This window comes from Phlebotomus papatasi, chromosome 3 (assembly GCF_024763615.1).
Source record: "Phlebotomus papatasi isolate M1 chromosome 3, Ppap_2.1, whole genome shotgun sequence".
Taxonomy (NCBI): Eukaryota; Metazoa; Arthropoda; class Insecta; order Diptera; family Psychodidae; genus Phlebotomus; species Phlebotomus papatasi.
Window position 1 is genome coordinate 70896439 of NC_077224.1, and position 23142 is coordinate 70919580.

Genomic DNA, 23142 nt, shown 5'->3' on the forward strand with positions numbered 1-23142 from the left:
ACTTCCTCTAGATTATATTGAAAAAAAAATCTATCCTATGTCTGAATATAAGATATCATTAAGTTGGTGAATAAGATAAAAAGCTTATTGATCGACAGAGTATTTTGTTATTATTGACAAAGTTTGAGCATTTTAAAGTTACGTCTTTGTAATTTGAGTGAAATTAACTAAAATGTTGAACCAGTTTAAGTGGTTTTTACAGACGATTGGGCAAAGGACCATGTTAAGAAGGGAGAATTTTGCTATCTCTAGAATGATGATTTTACTAAGAAAAAGAAACAAAACCTATTGCTTTTCAAGCACTACCATCTCTTACAAACTCTGTTTCTGATAATTCAGTATTGAGGTGGATGGATAGAATAGAGAAATCATCCATCAATGGGATTTTCAATCAAGACTATCCTGTTCTTGACCTATTTACTGGAAAACCTTCCAAGGGAAAAACAGTCAAAAACACTTAAATGCAAAGTTTCTTAAGTGATGCAATCATTTACTATGACAGCAAGAAGTTGAATTCGGGTCAGTTGTAATTCAATTAGGGATGGTATCAAAGATTTTCAGGTATAAAATTGATATTTGAGTGATGAAACACAATACTCTCTCACGGAGTTCAGTATCTTACGTCAATTTAATTTGCATTTCATTTCATTTTGAAAATTCAATTGAATTCAAGGAAAAATTAAATGTTGAAAAGTACATTAGTGGATGTCGAGTGAGATTTTTCCCAAATGCTTTTAGTCTTATGCAGCACGAACTTATCTATTTAGTAAGTTTATATTTATAATTAAGTGAAACTCGTTTATCAGTAGGGAAAGTCTTTCAGCCTTCGCACACACTTTGAGTTCAAACACTTCATATTTTTCTTTCCTTCAGTGAATCTAGCTAATCTTAAATCACACTTTTTGAAAAATTTAGATCAGATTCAATAAAAAAGACTTGGGAAAGTATGAGATGTTCGAAGAACAGTGTACTTATGTGCGAGATGTGCGAAGCTTGAAAACCTTCCCCTACATTAATGTTCATTGAAATCTGTCAGACATTTGGTAAGCATTGTACATTTCGATTTGATAAAAAGAGGGTAAATAAATCTAGCTTTTGTGCAAGAAAGCAAGAATCAGCATTTCAGTCCGATTGATAGATTTAGAAGCATTGCATAAAAGGCAAAGGTAAAAGCTTTCTTGAACGTGAATAATGTTGAAAAAAAAATCTTACAAATTGATTATATATTGTCCAATTTAAGCTTTTATGTATAACCTTGTTTTGAAATTCTTGACGTCTTGATATTTTATCGCAATTATGCCTGTTTAAACACATTTTGAGCAAAACCTAAATGAAAATTTATCTTTTTGTTTTGCTGAATTTATATTTCAAATTAGTGAATAGCGAAAATCCCGAAAGCCAAATTTCGGAAAGAGGTAAAATTCCAATGAGCCAAAATAATGAAAATCAAAATCCCGATTGATGATTGATGATTGAGCATAAATCCTGAAAAACCAAAATCGCGAAAGCCAAAATCTCAAAATCCAAATTCCGGAAAGGTCAAAATCTCGAATAGGTCGCAAACCCGAAAGCCCAAATCCCGAATAATTGAAATCTCAAATGCGTTAAAATTTCGAAAGACAAAATTTCTAACATGAATGGTCAAAATCCTGAAAGGGGTGAAATTACATGAAGGATAATGTGTAGAATAATTTCCCAAAACACAGAAAATTTCGCTTTCCCTTCAGCAAACGCTTGTAGATATGACACTTTTAATAATTCGGAATTTTGGTTTTCGAATTTTGACCTTTTCTGAATTTTGAATCGTCTGAATTTTAGCTTTTCGGAATTCTTGTTTTTCGGGATCGTCGTCCAATCGGGATTTTGTTTATTCGGGATTTTTTAGCTTTTGAACTTTTGGTTTTCGGTATTTTGGCCATTTCAGGATTTTAACTGGGTCCCTTTGTAATGCTTTTGGTGAGATTGCAGGGGAATCATCTACCATAAACTGGGGTCATCTGACTAAATCAAAGCTATTTATCAGAACTTACACATTTTTGTCGATCCGCCAGATGCTTAGGTTGTCATTTCTCTCTCCGAATAGAGGAAAGCGCGCGGTACCTTCGGGCGATTTATGCTTGGCACAAATAATTTTTTTCAATGTGTTATAAATGAATTTTCCCCATTTTCTATAGCTAGTCCAATGCTTCATATTTTCAGAAAAGGTCTATGCAGGGGCATGACTTTTCCTATGTTTCTAATATGTTTCTAGCGAGCCGAAAAAATTTTTGAGTTTATTAGCTGTTTTCTGTCATTGTAGAATGGATTAGTAAAAAATACTAATACAAAATAAAAGCCAATTTAATAAGGAAGATGCAACCGAAAACCCCAAATTGTCAACCTACGTAGATTTGAAGATATCTCGTGAAATATGTACGAAAACAGGAAAAAATTTACACTAAAACTAGTCGCATTTTTCAGAGCTAATGTCACCCCCCTGGGTCTATGAGGGAAATCCATAAGGAACATAGAGATAAAATTGAATTGTCCGAAGCTTGAGTCGTCCGAAGGTAGCGCGCTTTCCCCTACAATTTTATCGCGATTCTACAAAACTCAGAACTTTTCCAAGTTGTCTCATAGGAACAAAAGAATTCACCAATAATTTTGTAATGAAAATCCTTCAATATAAGGGCAAACTATCGAATAAACCTGCTCAATTTTGTATATCTTGCAAAATAAATTAATTAAAAATTTTATAAAAAGTGTAAAAATATACAAAAAAAAGTGTAAAGATTTACACAGATACATTGATTTTAAAGTGGATTGAAAACAAATCAATTGAAAGTGATTTAACAAATTCAGTGAAACCAAGTGGAAGAAATACAATGAAATATTTGCATTTTATTCTTTCTGGTATATTGTCTCCACTTTTCAAGGACTTGAAGGAAAGAAAAATGCCACAAATATTTCCACCATTTCACCGATTGTCTTTTACATTGTCTCTATGTCATCACTTTTTTTTTCCTACCAATTCTCAAGTTCTAACCGATTCACATGAGATAAATTTTCAATTGAATTGTTTTCTGTCTGAGTAGATTTGCAAAGGTGGGAAAAGGATTGTGTTTATGCAGTTGAGAGCTAAAGGGATGTAGGGGTAAAAAGTTGTGCTGAAAAAGGTCAGAAAGAGTATAGATGGATTTTGGATCAATTGTAAAGTGCATTTCAGTGTTTTATCTCCCCACGAAATCAGTGTATATGAATTCCCTTTTTCCCCCAACGATCTATTGTTGTCTTCCCCACATGTGGGAGGGCATGGTCAGGAAAAATTCCACCAGAGCTAAGCGAGAGACCACAATAAAAAAAATGCTATATACTCACTGCAGTCGATGGTCATATGGATAGAGAGGACGTCGCATGACCAGCAGCTTAGGCAGATGATTGATGAAAACTGTCCGAACCCATGGGGCCATTGTATGAGTCTGTGGTGATCGGAAGTGAACATTCAGCACAAGAACCGTGACGCATATACTGCAAAAAAAGAGACAGGATATGGTCAGAAGGAATCCTATCAGATAACTCAATGAATCACCAAGAACTATTGCACATGAGCATTTTTTTCTAAGAACAAAAAGAGGTGAATTTGCGGGATTGATTATCCAGAAATGCACTTCTGTAAAAAGAGACAACTCCTGCGGTTTTTTTTGCATTAGACTACTTATCAGGTTATACAGTGTAAATATTCGCTCTTGGTTAGAACGCGATAATCCAAGAGCGAATATGGAATTAATAAAGATATACTTTTTACACTTTGAATTATTTTTGTAAAGTGAAAATCTTGAAGTTCTATAAGAAAATGATGTCTTTTTGCAAAGATATTAGTCTGCATTTGACCGTCATGGTGCAAATTTGTCCGATTTTGTGTGAAAAGAGTGATTGTGAAAAACCCTGAATCGATTTGTCCATTTGATCTCAATACCTGAGGAAGAGTAAAGAGTAAAAAGGAATAAATCCTAACCAGGTCTAAACCCGTTCTCATTTTTTTCTAAAGTGCATTGAATATTGGTAACTGTGTTATCACACTTTCACATTAAAATTTTAATATGATTCACATTAATTGTCGCTGGTGAGAGTCCAAATGTGTAATTTGTGTGTTTGAATCATTTTATATTCAAAATTTGATCTATTTGTTGATAAAAAGGTAGACTTGGTCCGCAAAATTTGATATAAATTGATTTATAGCATTAATGCGATTTTCTCTTTAATTTTTTAATGTGAAAAATATTTATGCTTTATGTAAATTTAAACTTATTTTTGCAAGCCAAGCCCACTTCTTTATCAATAAATAGAAAAACCCCAAATATTGAGTGACTCAAAGACACAAATAACATATTTGGACGCTCACAAGCGACAATTAATGTGAATCACATTAAAATTTTAATGTGCAAGTGTGATAACGCCGTATGAACAAGCTGGAGTAGTATCGCACGGGGGCACTTATGAACATTACAATTTTTCATTGAATACAAGATTCTAGAAGGCAAGATCTATGTATTGATACCCTTAAAAGAAAGGTTTGTAAACTATATCTTGTTTAGTTTGTCAATGCAAATATTTTCTATTTTCCATATAAATAAGCTTTTAATCCATTCGATATACAAGTGTTTTTTTATCGTGAATTAAATTCCTGATTAACTGCTACTAATCTCTAAACTTTAATTCTTATACGGGCTTCAGACCTAAGGCTTAGTTATATGGCTTAACTTCTCTAATTCCTTATCAGTCAAGATTTGTTGGGAAAATATGACTTAGGAGTGAATTTGAGACTTTCAGGAACTGGGCTAAACCTCTGGTCTAAAGCCGGCATTACTTTCTATTTAAGTATATTTGAAAATACAAAAAAATTTAAGATTAAGTTATAAAATTAATTCGAATTTTTGAGCAAGTCAAGAAAGAAAAATCTGAAATTGCGAACTTTACAAGACTAAAAGTTAAATTCACTATGTTATTTGTAAATTATTTTGACTCTTCATAGGGCGGGAAATTAGATTAGAAACCGTTCTTTAAAATGATTTTTCATATAAATTGACGATTGAGGCAAAGATAATTCAAAAGAAAGTGTTGGAAGTTAGTGTACGTATATACTTCTTATAATATCTACTACTTATTATTATACATAATATGGTCTTCAAACCTAAGGCTTAACCATATGGCTTCTCTAAATTCTTATTAGTGATTTTTTGAACTGTGAAATAATTCAGTGAACTGAACTGAACCCTTAGTCTGAAACCCAATATAGAGAAAATTTCTGAAATAAAGAGATTCAAGGTTAATTACATTAGGGAAAATGATCTAAAATTATTGCAAAAATTATCTGAAAACATTGCCAAAATGATCGTAAATAATTTCTACAACGTTCTAGAACTCAGTGCCAAGAATGTTCTAAAAGAATAAATCCACAAAGTTACGGTAGATGCTTATTAAATGCCATAAAAAGCACAAAAATGTATTCATTGTAGAGCAGTTCGTCTCTTCTGTAAGCTGTAAATTATCGTAAGATGCGGTAACCGGATCGTTTTCCGGAGAGTGCTACTTAAACGCTTGTTTTTGGACTGATGAAATTCTTTTTTACTTCTTCTAAATCCTTAGAATTATTCACTGTTTCATTAAGAAACATAATATAAAAAAATGTATCAAATATATTAAAGAAAATTTATAAAATAAATAAAATATTATTTTAAGTGGATTTTATCTAGTTAGCGTAGTCATAACGATCCACATAGCGAAGCATCAGGATTAGCGTACTTGACAGTATAATATCTTCATTTAAACATTTGTTTTAAAACTTAAAGCTCTTGCGTAACATATACGGTATTAATAAGTAGAATATGTATGTATAATGAAAATGGAAATGAATATTTAACAAATTTCAATTATTTCTACTTTACGATTAGTGGTTTTAAGAGTTTTGGAGTTAGGATAATTTGTTTTTGAATTACTCTGAGTGAGCTTTTCATTTTCAATTTTACTTTTACTATAATTCAGCTAGGGCAATTCAAATACGAAAAGTTCAAACTATGTGATTGTAAATGTTTTATATGCATTCTCTAAGTTTCAAATTAAGTTACTTCAGACATGATTTTGCTGAAATAATGAATTTTGCCAAAGTTTCTTCAATGACTTGGACATGCCCAATGGAAAAAGGAAAAGTTTCTTTAACAAATACGCATTCAAATATTTCTAATTATTTTCTCACGCATCTCATTTTCATTCTTATAAAATCCAGTATAAAAGAATTATCTAATATTAAAAGCTCTATGGAGTAAAATTTATGAAAATCAAATGAGTAATTGCACTTTTTACTTATTTATACTGGCTTATGTTATTGCAAGCAAGCGATTTTATGTTTTAATCAAAAGCGACTAAATATGTGGGAAAATAAATTCTTCATGAAAGAATTTGCATCATTTTAAACAACAGTAAATATTATGAGGTGAGCTTCCTAATAGTCTTATTTATTATAGTCCTCATAAATTTTCTAGTCCTCGGATTGAATTCAAATCCTGCAAAATTGTTTTTTTTTTAATTCCCAGACTTCAAATTTAAGAAGAAATAATAACTTTTTCAGCTGTCCAGTCGGACTCTTAAACTTCATAAACCAAAATCAAAAGGAATATGAAATTGCAGTATTATGCTTTTACGATGTCGTCACACTTTCTCATTAAATTTTTAATGCGATTCACATTAATTTGTCGCCAATGAGCGTTGAAATGTTTGATTTCTGCCTCTGAATCCCATAATGTTTAGTGTTTGATCTGTTTAATTATGAAAAGATAGACGACAAAAAGAGATTAGAATGACCTAAGGCATGATACCTATTTATTTTTTATATCAAAAAATTATAACTTTAGTATTTTAGCTATTGAAAGTGTAATTTTTAGTTTCAAATAGATATTACAGGCACTTCGACTTTACTCACATCAAAAATCTCACCTAAAATTATCTAATTTAGGCTTTTCTCTTTCTCTTTTAGAAATACCTCAATGTTTTATAACACACAGTTGAAATTGGTATAGTCGTCAACACGGTCAACATTCATTAGTTTACCAAAATTACTAAATACCGGTTCAATCATTGATGCAGAAAATTGCAAAATATTGTTTATTTTCAAATATTATAATTAGTTTACATTGCACTATTATTAAACACTATTGCAAAATTTTGTGATACGAATTTTAATTCAAATCAGTTAGAATTTGCCAATTCAAACTCTTAATGTATTGTATTGAAATTAATTAATTGGACAATTTTGCTGCTCAAATTCCATGGTAGGAGCAGTATATGTAATTACTTAAATTTTTTATCCTCAAAATTTTAACTTGTCGTCCCCTGAGACTCATTTTTCTCAAGATATCTAATACGGGCTTCAGACCTAAGACTTAGCTATCTGGCCTAACTCCTCTAATTCCTCATCAAGCATGATTTTTTAGGAAATCGTTGTTAGGGATTGAAAATTAAGGGCTAATGATTCATTAGATTTTGAAAAATCAATACAATTGTTTGTTATTTAGATTTTTGAGACCTTCTGGAACTGGGCTAAGCCTCCAATCTGAAGCCGGCATAAGGGTTTTAGACGATTTCTGGGAAATTATGTCACACTGTGTACGTCTGTCTGTCCGGTCTGTTCAGTCTGTCCGTTTGTCCGTCGGCTGTCGTCAACTCTAAAGGCCAAACGGTTAGAGAAACCAACTTGGAACTTTCGGGGGGCTCCCATAAGTCGATACAAGAACCAAGGACGGTTAAAATGCACCTTATTTTTCCCCCACCCCTCCTTTTTCACGCCAAAACCATGTTTTTGGAACTGCGACGAACATATAATTAGTTCGTCTGTCAGTAAACCTTTCATTAGGCCTAAATTAGGGTCTAAACGGTTAGAGACAGCGACTAGACTTTCCGAGAACCCCCCACCCCGCTATAAGTCAACCCATGGACCATTAATATTAATTTTTAATTTTTCCCAACCCCTTTCACTTAAAAACCATGTTTTTTTAAGAATATTCTTAAAGGTATCTTTGGATTTTTTCATGCTTGAATATATTTTAGATTTTTTCAAGATTAAATGTTAAAAATGTTTTACAGAGTGGATTTGTTAACGAAATGCGATCATGTTTTGGTATGTTGGAAAGGTCTTGGATTCTATGAGAAGTCTAAATCGGTTCTAACTGGTTATGAAACGTTTGTCTAAAATTGAATTTACCCCTCGGATATTTTCGGTCGTATTTCGAGAGATTTAAAAAAAATCGTTTAAAATCGCTTATAAACCAGTTAAATAAAAAATACAAGAAATTTTCACAGTGGAAAAAAGCTTCGTAAATCTGGAAACTCGTCAAGTCTAAGTTTCTCAAAGCCACAAGATTGAGCATTTCGCAAAATGAGGATGCTTTTCACCCTTTTTAGATTATAATGGAAATGTTTTAGTAATTTCTCCAATTTGTCAATTGTATACTTTAGGTTTTGTGATTCAATTAATTTATTAAATATGTGTTTGATACACATTATTCAGAATTATTTGTGTTTGCAATCTTATTATCTTTTAATTTATTTAATCTATTTAATCTAAATAATTATTTACTTTAGACTAAGGGGTAAGTTTACCTCAGCTGATTAAAGAATAACAGAATTTGAAATAATGTTGGCTGGTATTCGAGGAGAATATCTCTGTAGGATTATCCCTTATGGCCTCTACACATTGGGAGCAATTTTTGTCAAAAATTGCTTTTTTGAAGGAAATTCCCTGTAGCGTTGTAGGGAGAAACGTCAAATTTCTGTCAAAAACGCAATTTTTGACGAAAATTGCTCCCAATGTGTAGACGCCTTTAAAGAAATGCTTTTCGTACGCAAGGAATTTCTCAATAAAATCCTTTAATAGGACCTTTTGGAGAAATACATTTTTTGTTTTCAACAAGATACAGAAAAGACAAATTTTCTTCTTTAGTCTTGTATAATACTTTAAGTAAAGTTTTATAGAACCACGGGGCCTCAGTGGATCAGTGGATAGAGCAGTGGCTCTGTGACTGTGAGGTCGAGGGTTCGAGACTGGGCAGCTGCAGATTTTTCAGCTGCTGTAATAGTCTCGAATTCGTCCAGTGAATGAATGGAAAAGTAATGTCAATACATTGACAATGAACCGCCTAAAAAGAGAGGTTGGTATAGGAAATAAGTTTCGACATGCAGAGTTCAGTCGAATACAAATACTCATTCACTGCCCAGATCCACAAAACCAAGGTTGGTTTACCGTGATATAAAGCGGTACTGTGTGTATCAGAACGCACACAGAGCACTGTGATATGGAGCAGGTTTACTCGCCTTGGGGGTTAAGATAGAACAGGAGAATGGGGAGTGCATAATGGGCCCAAATAAGTGGCCTGGGTGCAGCGGTTCCGCAAGGAATATAACCGACCCATAGACAAATCTTAATCTTAATCTTTATAGAACCACAATTCTTATGATCTGCTTATAGCGGTCTTGGTTCTGTCTCTCGACTACTAAAAGTAAAGTGGTACATCTTATGTCCTAGATGTGAATTCTGAGATTCGTAAGTTATTCTTGTGAGAAATTCACATCTCTTAGATCGTCTTTTGTGAGTATTTCCTAAAGTTTTTATACAAAGTATCATGTGATACATCTACGATATTTTAGAATTAACTAATAATTTTTGTGCAAGCTTCTTGAAACACTTAAAGAAGCAGATCTCAGACTTGTAAATTTATCACGTGATAAAATCACCATCTCAGAATTCATACCCTGGACACATCACTTACGGTTTAAGCCGAGAGATGGAATAATGTAATTATAATCAAAAATAATTATTAACCCACAATCCTACCAGTTTCTCACTAAACCATCTCTCAACTTAAGACTTAAGTCTGTCAGGCCAATAAGGAGTTCAAGGGTTCCTTCTGGGCATTAAAAGTAAAATTTGCATTATATTATAATCCTTTTGAAGGTGCATTAAAAGACTTGTTAAAATCTTTGTTCTAAGCAGATATATATTTTGTTTATTAAGTTATTTTTTGAGGACATTTTTTTTATTCATTTCTGTACCGATGTTAATTAGTTTAGACAAACGCACAAAAACGTTCCCATGGATCTGATTAGCTTTTCTTGGAAACCTGAACCTGAAAACAATGTCTCAAAAAAAATCTCTTTAATAAAAAAAGACTTTACACTCCTTGGATTAAACATGAATAATAAAACCAGTTAAGATTTAATTAGGCATAGGGTAAAGGCTCATAATTTTGTCCAGTCTGCTTATAAGCATCGATGTTCCAAGTTTGAAGTGCCATATTGTCAATACTAATTGACTTTTTTTTTTTACTCTCTTTTCAGAAGGGTTGTTTAGAAACTTGGCAAGCTATTTATCGTCTTATTTTTACTAAAATTAGTCTTAATACGTTTGAAAATGAATTGATATGTAGAGGTGAATTAGACTCGAATTTTGGACAACTTGGTTATTAATTTGGACAACTTGGCTGTAAATTTGGACAGCTAATCCGCCTCAACAGGATGCCCATTGTTCTTCATTTCATGAACCAATCTCCTTTGTTTCTCCAGGCATTTGTCCAACCTACTCATCATAAAAGCTAAAACTTCACGAAATTTCGTGAGAAAAACACCTGTCCAAAATAAGAATCATCACCTCACTGGTGAATGTCTTAAAAAATTTCTCATTTTTAATTTATATTTAGTGTCCAATTATATCCTCAAAGTGTCCAAAATAAGAAACTGGACAAAGTTATGAGGCTTTCCCCTAATTGGGATTCCAAGACTTTGCAAATGAATTTAAACTTATCCCAATCGGTTGAGAATTACTCTTCTAACACTCTCAGAACTATTAAAATTTTGATCTTGAAAAATCATTACATGAAGTTATTCAAGTTTATTAATCAATTTTTCTAACTAATCAATCTAGTTAGGTGTGATTCCTTCTAATCACACCTATAATGAATTTATTTGTCAAAAAGTCTGAACTGTAAGCCTGGGTGCTTTTCTTAAAATTTTGTTTTATTTGTTATATAAGGCCTATAAGGCAATAATGTAAAAACTTTTAATTTCTGTCACATTATATATGTTAAAGTGTTTTATTTGATTAAAAGGTTTTTTCTTTAGAATCCTAATTAAATTATAATGTGCAGATAAATTTGTACAATTTAATATGTAATTTTATAAAAAAGAATCATTGCGAGAGAAAGTTTAGGGGTAGATGCTTTTCCAGCATTTTCCAGGAGAATTGGCTGAGAAATCAGGGAAAATCTTTTTAGGGTGTAATTGCTGTTTGATGGAACTTTATTATCATTTTGTCTTTGATGTTTCAGTGAAAACTCCTTTGTGAACACATTTCCTATCCAATTTTCCCTCCAAAACACCAAGTTTGTTTAGGGAAATCCGTTTTGTTGGTTTGAAGATGTACCATTTATGGCATATTTGGGGAAAATCGTGGGAAAACTTTGAAAGGCCCCCAACCAATTGATAAGACGGAGATGGGGAGATGTTTTGCCAATTTATGGTCCCAGGTGTCACACACAACATCCTCAAGCCGCCAAAGATTCAGTCACGCAAAAAGAGGAAAGTCTTAAAGTGACAATGAAGCTCGCACCTTCGAAGTTAGCGCTATAAAAAGCACGGTGCAAATGTTTCCATGCCCGTCTCATGAATACTGGATTACATTCGTAGCTAATAAGTGCTCGTGTGCAATTGAGAGTATTTTGAAGACTCCACCACAAGGCATCATGTGAATTTCATCATGAGCCATTTGAGGTGTGTAATGATAACATTGAGTTTTAGTACTAAACCACTACGAAATTGGGATATTTCGTGGACAAATATGCTTTAGGATTAGAATGATACTAAATTACACGATGTGAAGGCGAATATTGTGTGTAAAAAAAAGATATTAAAGTTTCTCAGCATTGAGGACTGCTGGAAATCACGATATTAGAGCATCCTGGAAATTAATCATCCCTTTAACTAATGTGTACATTTCGGTTTCAATTGAGTAGAGCATAATAAGGAAACCAATTATTTCAATTACTAGTTTATTACCGATTGATTATCAGTTGGGACCGATAGAATCGCTTCAAGACCTAGGGTAAGTGTGCCAAATTCCGGCCAGCTTGCAATTTCGACCACATTTTTTGTTCGTCGAATTTGCATGAATTTTCAATTTTTGCATACTCTACAGTTTATACTATGCAAAAAATAACAAAAAATGTCGCATCGACGAACAAGATGATTTGAAAAAGACATTGGTGGAATTCCAGAAGGACAAGGAACTATAAGAATGAAGGTGGCCGGAATAGGCCACCAATGTTATGACTACATTTTTTTTCATTTTTAAATGTACTTAAAATGATTTTAGAGAAAATAAAGATGATAAACTGCTCAAGCAGCAATTTTTTCTTAAAATAGTCTTGTAGAATTCCTTAAGTAAGGCACTATAGAACCAAAAATCTATTTATTTACTTATAACGCTCTTGCTTCCATCACTGAGATTACTATAAGTAAAGTGGCGCACTCTTAAGGATCTTAAGAGCTGCTATAGGAATTTCAACAGAAAATTTTCACTTTAAGTCTTTTAAAAGTGCACTAAAAGACTTGTCTAATACTTTGTTCTATAAGGCAGCTATTTTGCTTCTTGGGTGTCTACAAAGTTCCAGAGAACACTTTTTAAGAAGAAGTAATAAAATAATTCAATTTGTATTAAAAATATTACATTTCAAACTTGAGACTTTGGCGCTTGCATGCATCTATGCCGAAATTTGGCACACTTACCCTATATCAATTAAATCCAATCTTGACCAAATCGGTTGAAAATTGAGACATAAACCCTACAGAATGGGTTAACTGTTACTTATAGAAAAATACAATATAATTTGTTTTTAAATCCTATTTAAAAACCGTTCGCAGATAATGTAGTTTATGAAAGAATATCACAGAAAACCAGAAGTCAACATGTATAATCATTTGGAAAATATTTTATTAACAAACAGCTGGAAAAATGGATTAACAGCATGACGTCGTTTATTTGCGAAACTTCAAAATTCCAAAATTATCCGATTATAAACTGATACTTAGGCTAAAAAGCATAATTATTTTTATTACCTCATTCTAAAAATTCATTTGTAATGTAAAATCTTTTATAAATCAATTTGAAATTAACGACTTAAAGATATTAAATATCGGGTGGATAACATCAGATGGTGATATCAGATATATCCCCCCTCATTTTGGAACATCTCCAAATTTTGTTTTCAATAACTCTGCTCCTACACAGAGAAAATGTTTGAAGTATCCAGTTTCAATACCCGTGGTATTGATTTAAATACCACTATTTTAATACCAAAACTATACCAAATTTTCTTGAAAATAGGTGCAATTTGGATTGATTTTGATTTCTAGAACTAAGTCAAGAAATATTGGGATTACGAGTACCTTTAGGAGATTTTGGTACCAAATTTATGATTTTATTTAGGAGGAAATGTTATTGTTTCTATCTCAATTTGAGACTGAATTTTAGAAATCGTGGAATTAATTTTGTCCCATTCCAACATTGATGGAAGTCATTACTTATTAGGAATTAGTATTGATTCTATCCCATTTTGGTATTGATTTTATCTCATTCTGGTATTGATTTTAAGGTATTTCAGTATTGATTCTATCCCATTTTGGTATTGATTTTAGGGTATTTTCATCCTATTTTTCGTATTGATTTTCATTCCTCTTTGGTATTGTTTTTAGAGTACTCCAGTGCAGTGTTGATTTTATCCCATTTTAGTATAAATTTCATTGATTTTATTGCAACACTGAGAAAAAAAGAGGGTGCGAATAACTTTTTTTTCCTCATAACTTTAACACTTTTTAGGTGTAAAAATATATCAACATTTTTTAATGTTAATTTTAATTTTTTAGGATAAAATTAACATGAAAAAGGATAACTTTAACCCCCTGTACACTTAAAAAGGGTAATATTTACACCGAATTTGGATCAATACTGCAGTGTAAAATTAACATTTCCGGAATGTTATTTTATTTTTTTCGGATTTTCAGTGAATGAATAGTATTGATTTTTGCAAAGTCCATCCAGAAATCTATGTTTTTTTGCACCGACCAAGATTCGATCTTACAACTTCATAGCATATCTTTGCTTAAGACTCGACGCCTTTGCCAATTGCGCCACAGGACGGCTTGAATTTCCTTTATTCCTAAGTTTATTCCAGAACAATGAGTTTCGAATTTCATCAAATTGTGGTATTAATTTCATACAATTTCAGTATTCCAGTATTGATTCCAGGGTATTCCAGTATTGATTCTATCTCACTGAGATATTGAGTCCATCCCATTGAGGTATTGATTTTATTCCATTTTGGTATTGATTCTATCCCATTTTGGTAGAAGGTTAGTAAAAAAAAATAATGTAAGGGGAAGTGGGGCACCTTTGATTGTGGGGAACCTTTGAAATTGGTTTTTTTCACCTATTTTTTAAATAAAATTGAGTCTTATCATGATATAATTTAGGTGCACAATCAGATTGAGAAGCTAAATTACATTATGATTATGGTTCAGTTCCACTTAAACATAAGAGAGAAGTCCCAATTTCAAATGTGCCCCACTTCCCCCTAAAGAATTTAAATTCAATGACCCTCAAGATACGTTTGAGGTCTTCTTACGTTCCCTTAAGATATTTTTTTTTATCTTTTCACCGTACTTATCCCTGGTTTAATCACTAATCCCTAAGCAGATAATTCCAAAATGTGAACATTCTATCTTCAGTAATTCTAGTATATTTTTTTAATAAGTTACCATAAGTTTTTACAAAGCAGTGATGCATTACCACAGTTTGTTATTCTTCTTATCACGTGTAAAGCCAGAGAATATTGCACACTTTGTAGAATTCTTCGTTACTTTTTATAATAATATTTTGAGAAAAGCAATAACATTATTTACATACCTAATCTACATCGAACATTCTATAGTAGAGTGCATTATATTGAGTTTAAAAATTTATTGAAACATAGAACCTTAATGTAGCATCTTCTTACGGAAACACGTAAAAGCTTATGCAAATGGGCAATACTATAATGAGCATAAAGATAAAATTTTATCTGTTTTATCTCCGCAGGATAAAAATATCATAAATTTGGAATTTATTTTCAGTGGCAAAAAGAAAACAAGGAGAAATGAAAAAAAGTATACTTTTGCATAGAAACATGTCTCATTTCCACAAAGTCATTAATGTTTAATTAAGTACTATATACAGAACAGCGATGTAAAGTGCAAATTGTCTATTTTGCAAGAGAGTTTCCAAGTTAAGAATTGCTTCCATTACGAATTTGAAATTGTTACCCCAATGTTCTCCAAGTTCTCGACCTAACTTCCCTTAAGTTCCCAAATTCTTACTTGAAATAACACCATGGGAAAAATAGTTGAAATTCTCTTCTTGGTATCAAAGGTTTGTAAAGTCTCTATTTCTTGTGCTCAAGAGATACAAATCGGATAAATTGTAACACCAAACTTACAACATTGATACTAAGTTTTGGTGAATAGAGATTGGGATATGAGCTCAACATGAAAAGAAAATCAATGAAGAAATATAAATTCAAGAGCCTCATAAGGATTCTGTGAAAAGCATCCAGGAATGTGTACAATATATAAAGAAAAATGTTATTAAGGTTGTTTTTTTTTCAAGTGAAATTCTTTTTATTATTCACCAGAGGAACAGTTTAAGGTTTCCATTCATATAACTTTTTTGCCTTTATATACTTTGTTAAAAGGGAACAACTTTACACGTACTAAATAAGGGTTACTTTTTCGTGACAACCAAGAAAAAGTGAAGTCAATTGAAAGTTTCTATGTAAATGAAAATCATATGAAAAAAATCCAACTTCGCTCTTTAATTCAATTTAAGGCATTTCAAGTATTTCCGGATGGAAGATGAGAAATGTATCCTCAATGACTTTTTCTTCCCTTTTATCACTCATCCAATCTTTATTGGTGATAAAAAAGGGCATGAGAGGAAGTGAGCATAAAAGTGATAAGATGAAATATCGATAAAAAGCCCTTGAGGATTTCTCTCTCACTCACAAAACAATGCGTAAGCTTTTGGTACAAATTTGGAGAATTAGGCAATGATCTATGTACGTTATATCCTTCCTAGATGACACTGGAAAATGGTAAAAAGAAGGATCAGGTATAGAAGCGTGAAGTGGAAAATAGCCCTATTGCATCGATTTCCTAAAAAAAAAAAATGGGATACGCAAGTGAAAAATACTTTGCAGAATTCTCGATTTCATAAGTTTGATACTATACTTCTAAAATCCTTTCCGCAGTAATTGTTTAAATGTTTAGAGATTGCTCAAAGGACTCGAAGCTAATAAATTCGAACAAGAATCAATATTAATGATTCATTATGGATACATAAGCGGTTAAAATCGGAGCTGAACTGTTCATAAGTCAAATTTTTTTTACTGTGGTATCCAAATTTGTAGAGAAATACGTTCCTTTGTGGTTTTGAAGCTTCGAATTTTAAAGCATTTATAAAGAAATAGCGTTAATTCGTGTTTATGGATGAAATGTTTTTTTGGATCAACTCTAAATCGTATCTAGAAACGAAAATCTCCAAAAGAGAAAGAATATGAGCAACTCGGAAATAGGAGTTGTCCATTTATTTATTTATTTATTTAGGATGAGTCTATTTTGGTCCTAAAGAGAGTTGAAACCTCAGAAAACGAAAGGCACTATGATTTTTTCGAAATCCGGTCCGAATTGAATAGAGAAGATTATACAGTCCCAGATGTGCACTCATTTGTTCCAAAAGGATGATCTCACAAGGTTTCGAGAGTACAGATAGAATAGTAATGATTTTAAATTCAGAGGCAGTAGATGGAAGATTCACTTTCGGGATAGGAACCACGAAGTCTCCCTTTCAGGCAAGTGGAAAAAAGGAATAAGGGCAAAATTAAATAAGTCTAGGAGATACTTAAGTATGACGAATAAAATCAAGTAGATAAAATCAAGACACATTATTGGCTCTGTTCAGAAATTGTATTTAAAACAGACTAAACTACTCCAATCTAAAACAAACATATTCGAAAATCAACCGAAAGTTTAAAGAGCAAGTTCACATATTCCCTCTTTCATTTTAAATTTTCGGTATTCTTGACATTCAATTCTCAAGGATATCTACAACCTAGTCCCCGGCGAGTGACCTTCAAAGTTGAAGCCAATTTCTTACTTTCACATTCAAATGCGTATGGGAATTTTTCTGCACTCGTGATCATTATGCTAAATATTTAAAAAGTGAGAAGCTTTCCCATATTATAAGATACCTTTCCGTATGGAGGGATAAATATACTAAATTTTTTGTTTAAATATTTTTTTCCTTGGAACACTGTGAGCTGAGTCCGATATCAATTTAGGAATTGGCTTCAAATAGCTCCATATAAAAAGGCCAACTTGCCAGGCGCTTGTCTACAACAGTGCATGAACATTTGCTGTAAAAAATAATTTTTGTGTATTTTTCAGAAATTTAAGGATGGCATAACGTTTCAATTTCATTAAACTATCAAAGTAAATGTCCTTTTCATTTTCACTTTTGTGCAATTCTTTGGTTTAAATTTTCGAACTCCCATACAATAAGTCATATTGTAAGCCCTGATGGGGCTCACATAAATAAAATTACAAATTTATAGAGGGAAAAGAGGGAACGGAGGTTGCTACCCTTATTTTAACTTCTTGAGAGTGAACTGTCCACAGCGACTGATGCTTACTCACTGAAGTATACTGATGTTAATTGCCATAAGCAAAAAGAGCACCATATAACAACCTTCAGCACTCGCCTTGGGATGATAAGGGTTGGGCGTGTGAAAGGAATAAGGGATTTGGATTGGTGGGATACAGCCGTCGACAGGGTTGACATGTGTCGAATAGGCCGAATAGGCCGTACAATCTACAGCAGTAAGAAAAATATCTTTCAAGTGGAAAATTTGCTACAGCCGTTTATCATTTAGCACATTGTCTTTGAAGTGTTTGGATCTCAGCTGATGATGGTAGTAGTTAGTCTTCGTATATTATCAAAGTCTTTGCTTAGAAGATGTGAAAGCTGATCACAGCTGATTCAGTCCTTGTAATCTCTATCATGATTATGGTTTGCTTTTCGACTTACAGGAGGATTCCTTGAAAAACCTAAGTTGGTACCTTTTACAATTCCGGCACTGAATTCTATAATACTGAGGATAAACGGACGTGATTCATTGTTGCAGAACGTTAAACTCGAAAATTTACATTAAAATGACTCTTTGGTCATTGATGACTGAAATTTGTTTCTATGTATCACTCTCTATTGTAGGATTTTAGTTACACTTACTTTCCAATTTACAGTTTTCCACTTTCAACGGTCATTTGCATTGAAATAAAACGCCTCTACATCGATTTTCCGATCAATTTTACGCAATCCTATTATCGAACTGATTCTATTATATAACTGAAATGAAAATATTTTTTTCCAATTAACTTTCGAAACGTTCAATGCACTCGTAAAAGGAATAAGGTAAAGTACCCTTTATTCGACCGGTTCCTCTATTCGACCGGTAGATTTATTTATTCAATTTAATTATATTTGCTATAATATTTTGTGTATGATCTAACATTAATAGGTCAATTATTCTTTAAATAATACGAATCAGTGACAAATTCATAGAAATTGATGAAATTCACCATCAAATATTCAAAAATTGACCCACCGGTCGAATAGAGGAACCCGGTCGAGTAAGGGTACTTTACCTTATCTCAATCCAAAAGAGAATAAGTTGAGTTAAATGGTTTGTGGCTCAACAAAAGTTAAGTTGAACTGCTATGAATTGAGAAATATTTTGTGGAAGAGAATATGAATCTATAAAATGTCTAACCATATCAAAATTACGGATTATTTTATCACTAAAATAGTGATTTAAGAGTATTTTTTGGTTTTAATTTAAAATGAAAAAAAACCCTAAAATGGAAGAAAAATAGAATAAAAAATCTGAAGTTTTTAAATATTAAATAATGATTTATTAATCTAAGTATATAGCTATTCTCTTTTCAACGATAAAATATTTTTCCTATATTTGGATTTTAATTTTGTGTTGTGTTATGAATGGGTTCATTGTGATAATGATACAATAAATATCTTAATAAGGCTTTGTCAAATGCATTGTCTGTAAATATATTGACACAGATAGTGTTCATATATTAATTTCTATAGAACATAAATTGAGAATTATCTGTCTGATATCTTTTGACAATAATATTTTAATAATATTAAAGAGAGTCTTATATTATAGTCTGCTTTTATCAACTGTCTTCAAAATAGAGCTCAAATGGTAAGATATATTGATGTCCGGTATTCGGTGATTCCCCATAAAATGAAGACTATCACAGGATATTTTTCTATTTTCCCACACCACCCTCATTCCTTTGCAATTTTTTTTTTTTAATTTTTGTAGAAATTGCCTCAATTTCATATATTTATTGTATATGTTTTGTAAATTAAAGTCTTAACGCTGAGTCCCCATCATTCTGTATCAGATAAACTATTACAGAAAAATCGTATTTTAACCTTTTGAAAATAAAAATTGAATCACCCCTGGAGGGCATAATTTTAAACCGATTTGCTTAAATTTAGATTTTTTAGAAAGGTTTTGAAATTTTTGAGTCATATACATAAGTCCTAGCCATTTATCCTAATTAATTCCTTGTTAGATTTATTTAGTACAAATTTTCAATTTTAAATGTTGAATTTCACATATTCAGCGTACAGGTTAAGTTTATTTTAAACATTCCGTAAAGTCAGGATGCTTTTCCATCTTTATTAGTTCAATATTTATAGGGAAAAATGTTAAGGTTAAAGACTATTTAATAAGGGCATTGAATAAATGAGCAGTAAAAAGTTAAAATTGATCAGTAACAAAAAAAATTTAAACAGTGATATTATCGTCCAAATTTTGGCAAAGGGAAAATAAAGGGCTTTTCACTCTATATGGAACAATTTTAAATGTTAAATATGTAAATTAGGCTCATTTTTGTGAAGATTTAAGTTTTTTACTGACCATAATTAAATATTTTACTGATCATTTTTAATATTTTACTGCCCATTTAGAATTTTTTACTGATCGTTTGTTTTTTGCCTTTAATAAGTAAATAAGTAAAATGTATATCTTAAAAATTCCAGAATTAAAAAAAAATATATTAACAAAATATTTAGAACATATTCCAGAAATATTTCTTGTAATAATTCGCAATTAAGTTTATATCATATAAAAAAATATTTCCAAAAAATATAGAAATGGGTATATAACACTTATTTTTCTCACTAAATAAAGGGCTTTTGCAACAAATCCTTAGTTTTCTCCTTTTTGAAATAAAAGAAATAGAACTCTCACTTCAAGACAATCCAATAAGAGAAAAAGAAAAGATAGACATGTGTTAAAAGTAGAATGAATTGGAGGATTTCAAGAGAGAAAAATTTTATATGAAAATAAATTTAGGAGGATTTTGAGGGGATCCTCTCCATCGTACAAATACACCCAAATCATTGTTAAATGTTGAACATATCATTCTGGATAGGCAAAGAGGCATTTCATATAACTCGTACTTCTCGTTTTTTTTTTGCTGAATAACTTACACCAATTTATTTTACATAGACCTAAATCAACGGTATATTGCCACTCAATGCAGAATTAGTCCAATTTTCCTTCACACCCAATAATCGATTTAAGCCCGAAAATTGATAGGAAGCAGTATTGGAGATAATCAATCAAATTCAATAGCTGAAAGTTTCTCGAAAACTTATGGGAAAAACTTTAGCAAAAGCTCTTTTTCTCTCGATTCTTTCCATTTGAATTGAAAGCTACCGCTTTTCATGTGTAGTGAATTTTAAAGAAAGAACCATGCGAAATAAATAAATCTAGAAATTGATGGTTTTCAAAAACGTCCGAAATCTTTGAATAAAAGGTTTCTGTTCTTATGAATTTATTGGAGAAAGGTATCGTAAACCGTTCATTTTCGTAAAAGTTTGTTAACAAGATTAAATATTTAATCTGATTAGTTAAAACTTGAAATCATTTAGATTTAAAACACAAAAACAGTCAGTTTTAGTCAGTTTCTCGATATTTAGGTGAAAATGAGGGTAATTTTGAACAGAATCTAATTTTGAATTTTCAGATTCTTTTCACTGTTTCAGATGAATAAAAGAAAATAAACACGACGAACTGCCTTTGTCTTTTTCTTTACTTATCTGGAACAGTGAAAAAATTTCAAACTTCAAAATTACATAGGGTAAGTGTGCCAAATTCCGGCCAGCTTGCAATTCCGGCCACCTTTTTTGATCCTCGAATTTCCATGAATTTTTAGTTTTTACATACTCTAGAGATTATACAATGCAAAGGAATGATAAAAAATGTAGCTTCGACAAACGAGATGATGTGAAAAAGACATTGAAAGAATTCCCTAAGGGCAAAGAACTATAAGAATGAAGGTGGCCGAAATAGGGCACCAAAGCTATGTCTATATTTTTATTCATTTTGAAATGTATTAAGAATGATTTTAGAGTAAATAAAAACGATAAACTCTTTACAAGGTTCCAAGATACACTCTTTCAGAAAAAAGAATAAAAAAATCAATTTTTATTAAAAATATTACATTTCAAACTTGAGACTTTGGCGCTTGTATGCAACTGTGCCGAAATTTGGCACACTTACCCTACTGTTAAAAATTACCCCATTGAACCGTACCATCCTATTCCAGTCCTTTAAGATAGTGAGAGTCCATTGTACGGTATGAGTCTTCACAATTACAAGGAAAATACTGTGGATCCTAAATAAGAAGTGACTTGAGTCTGTCTTCGTTAACAATATAACACAATCTCACCCACTTCTAAATAGGTTTTCTGCTTCTTCCTGAAATCTCAGACCACCCCAAAAATGCTCAACATCATTATGTTCTCCTAATGTCAATGTGAGATATTTTACCAACGGAGAAAAATCACTAATCGACACTTCAGCATTTGAATAATGATGAAGATGCGGGAAATTTAACGTGCTACCCAGACGCAGCATCATAAAATTTGCTTCACTCCGTTGATAATGTCAACATTTATCACACCCAAAAGCTTCCTTTTCCATTCTTCCATCCCATACACATCTCAAATGGATTATAATCCACCCCATGAAAACTTCATCCGAAGCGCCTGATTAATACTCCTTAACTCAAACAGCATAAAGCTTCCAATTCTCTGCACTTTTTCTGAGCTGAGGAGAAGGTAATTCAATCCAAAAATTCAATTGTTGTGCATTGTACATTAAAATTGACAAAAGCTTGATATTTTGCAAATCCGATCAATTTCATTTCATATTAAGTGTTACATTTTCTTCATTTTACTACATGAACTCCACACAGCAAGAGCAGTAGGGGAGACTGGGGCAAAAAGTAACAAAACGGATATTTTATTTTTTTACAAGCTCCCCTAGCGCCCTAGAAATTTCTAATTAGTGCAGTTTTATAGGAAATTTACTGCTCTACAACTTTGTGAAAGTCATTTTCCTCTATTTTTTAAAGAAATACATTTATCGAGCTGTTTTCTAAAAGGTAATTTTGTGACCATTTTGTGGGGCAAATAGTACCAGGAGGGAAATTCTGTAACGCTCTGGCAATGCCATATGACAAATCGGGTTCGAATCTTAGGAGAGATTTTTCGAAAATGCGATTCTGTAGCCATGACATTGCCATTTCAGATCACGTGGCATTGTCAGAAGTCACATATTTGGGGCAAATAGTACCAGGTATGGGATATTATCTCATTTTGATTTGCTTTATTACGAGCTTTCGTAAATTCAAAAAAATAGCTAGGTGACATATTTTCATAGAAAATTTATTCCTCTACACCTTTTTAAAACACAGTTTTCTCTATCTGAACGAGAAAAGCGCTTTTCAAGCTATTTTAGAAAAAAAAAACACACAAGAGACTGCTAATCGTTTGACAAATGAAAACAAAAAGCGGCGAGATGCGGAAATGATGCTTCTTCTCGCCGTGAGACGTCAGAAATTGCTTCGGTCTTTGTTACTTTTTGCTCCATA

The 23142-nt window shown here is 31.9% G+C and overlaps 1 protein-coding gene across 2 annotated transcripts in view; it reads right to left on the reverse strand.

Moving 5' to 3' along the window:
* LOC129808206 (acetylcholine receptor subunit alpha-like) overlaps nucleotides 1-23142 on the reverse strand; it is a 170362-nt gene that overhangs the window by 10696 nt on the left and 136524 nt on the right. For both annotated transcript variants that reach the window (XM_055857988.1, XM_055857987.1), the window contains exon 8: nucleotides 3358-3507. In XM_055857988.1, coding sequence (XP_055713963.1) covers nucleotides 3358-3507 — 150 coding nt within the window. The remainder of the gene's footprint in view (nucleotides 1-3357; nucleotides 3508-23142) is intronic.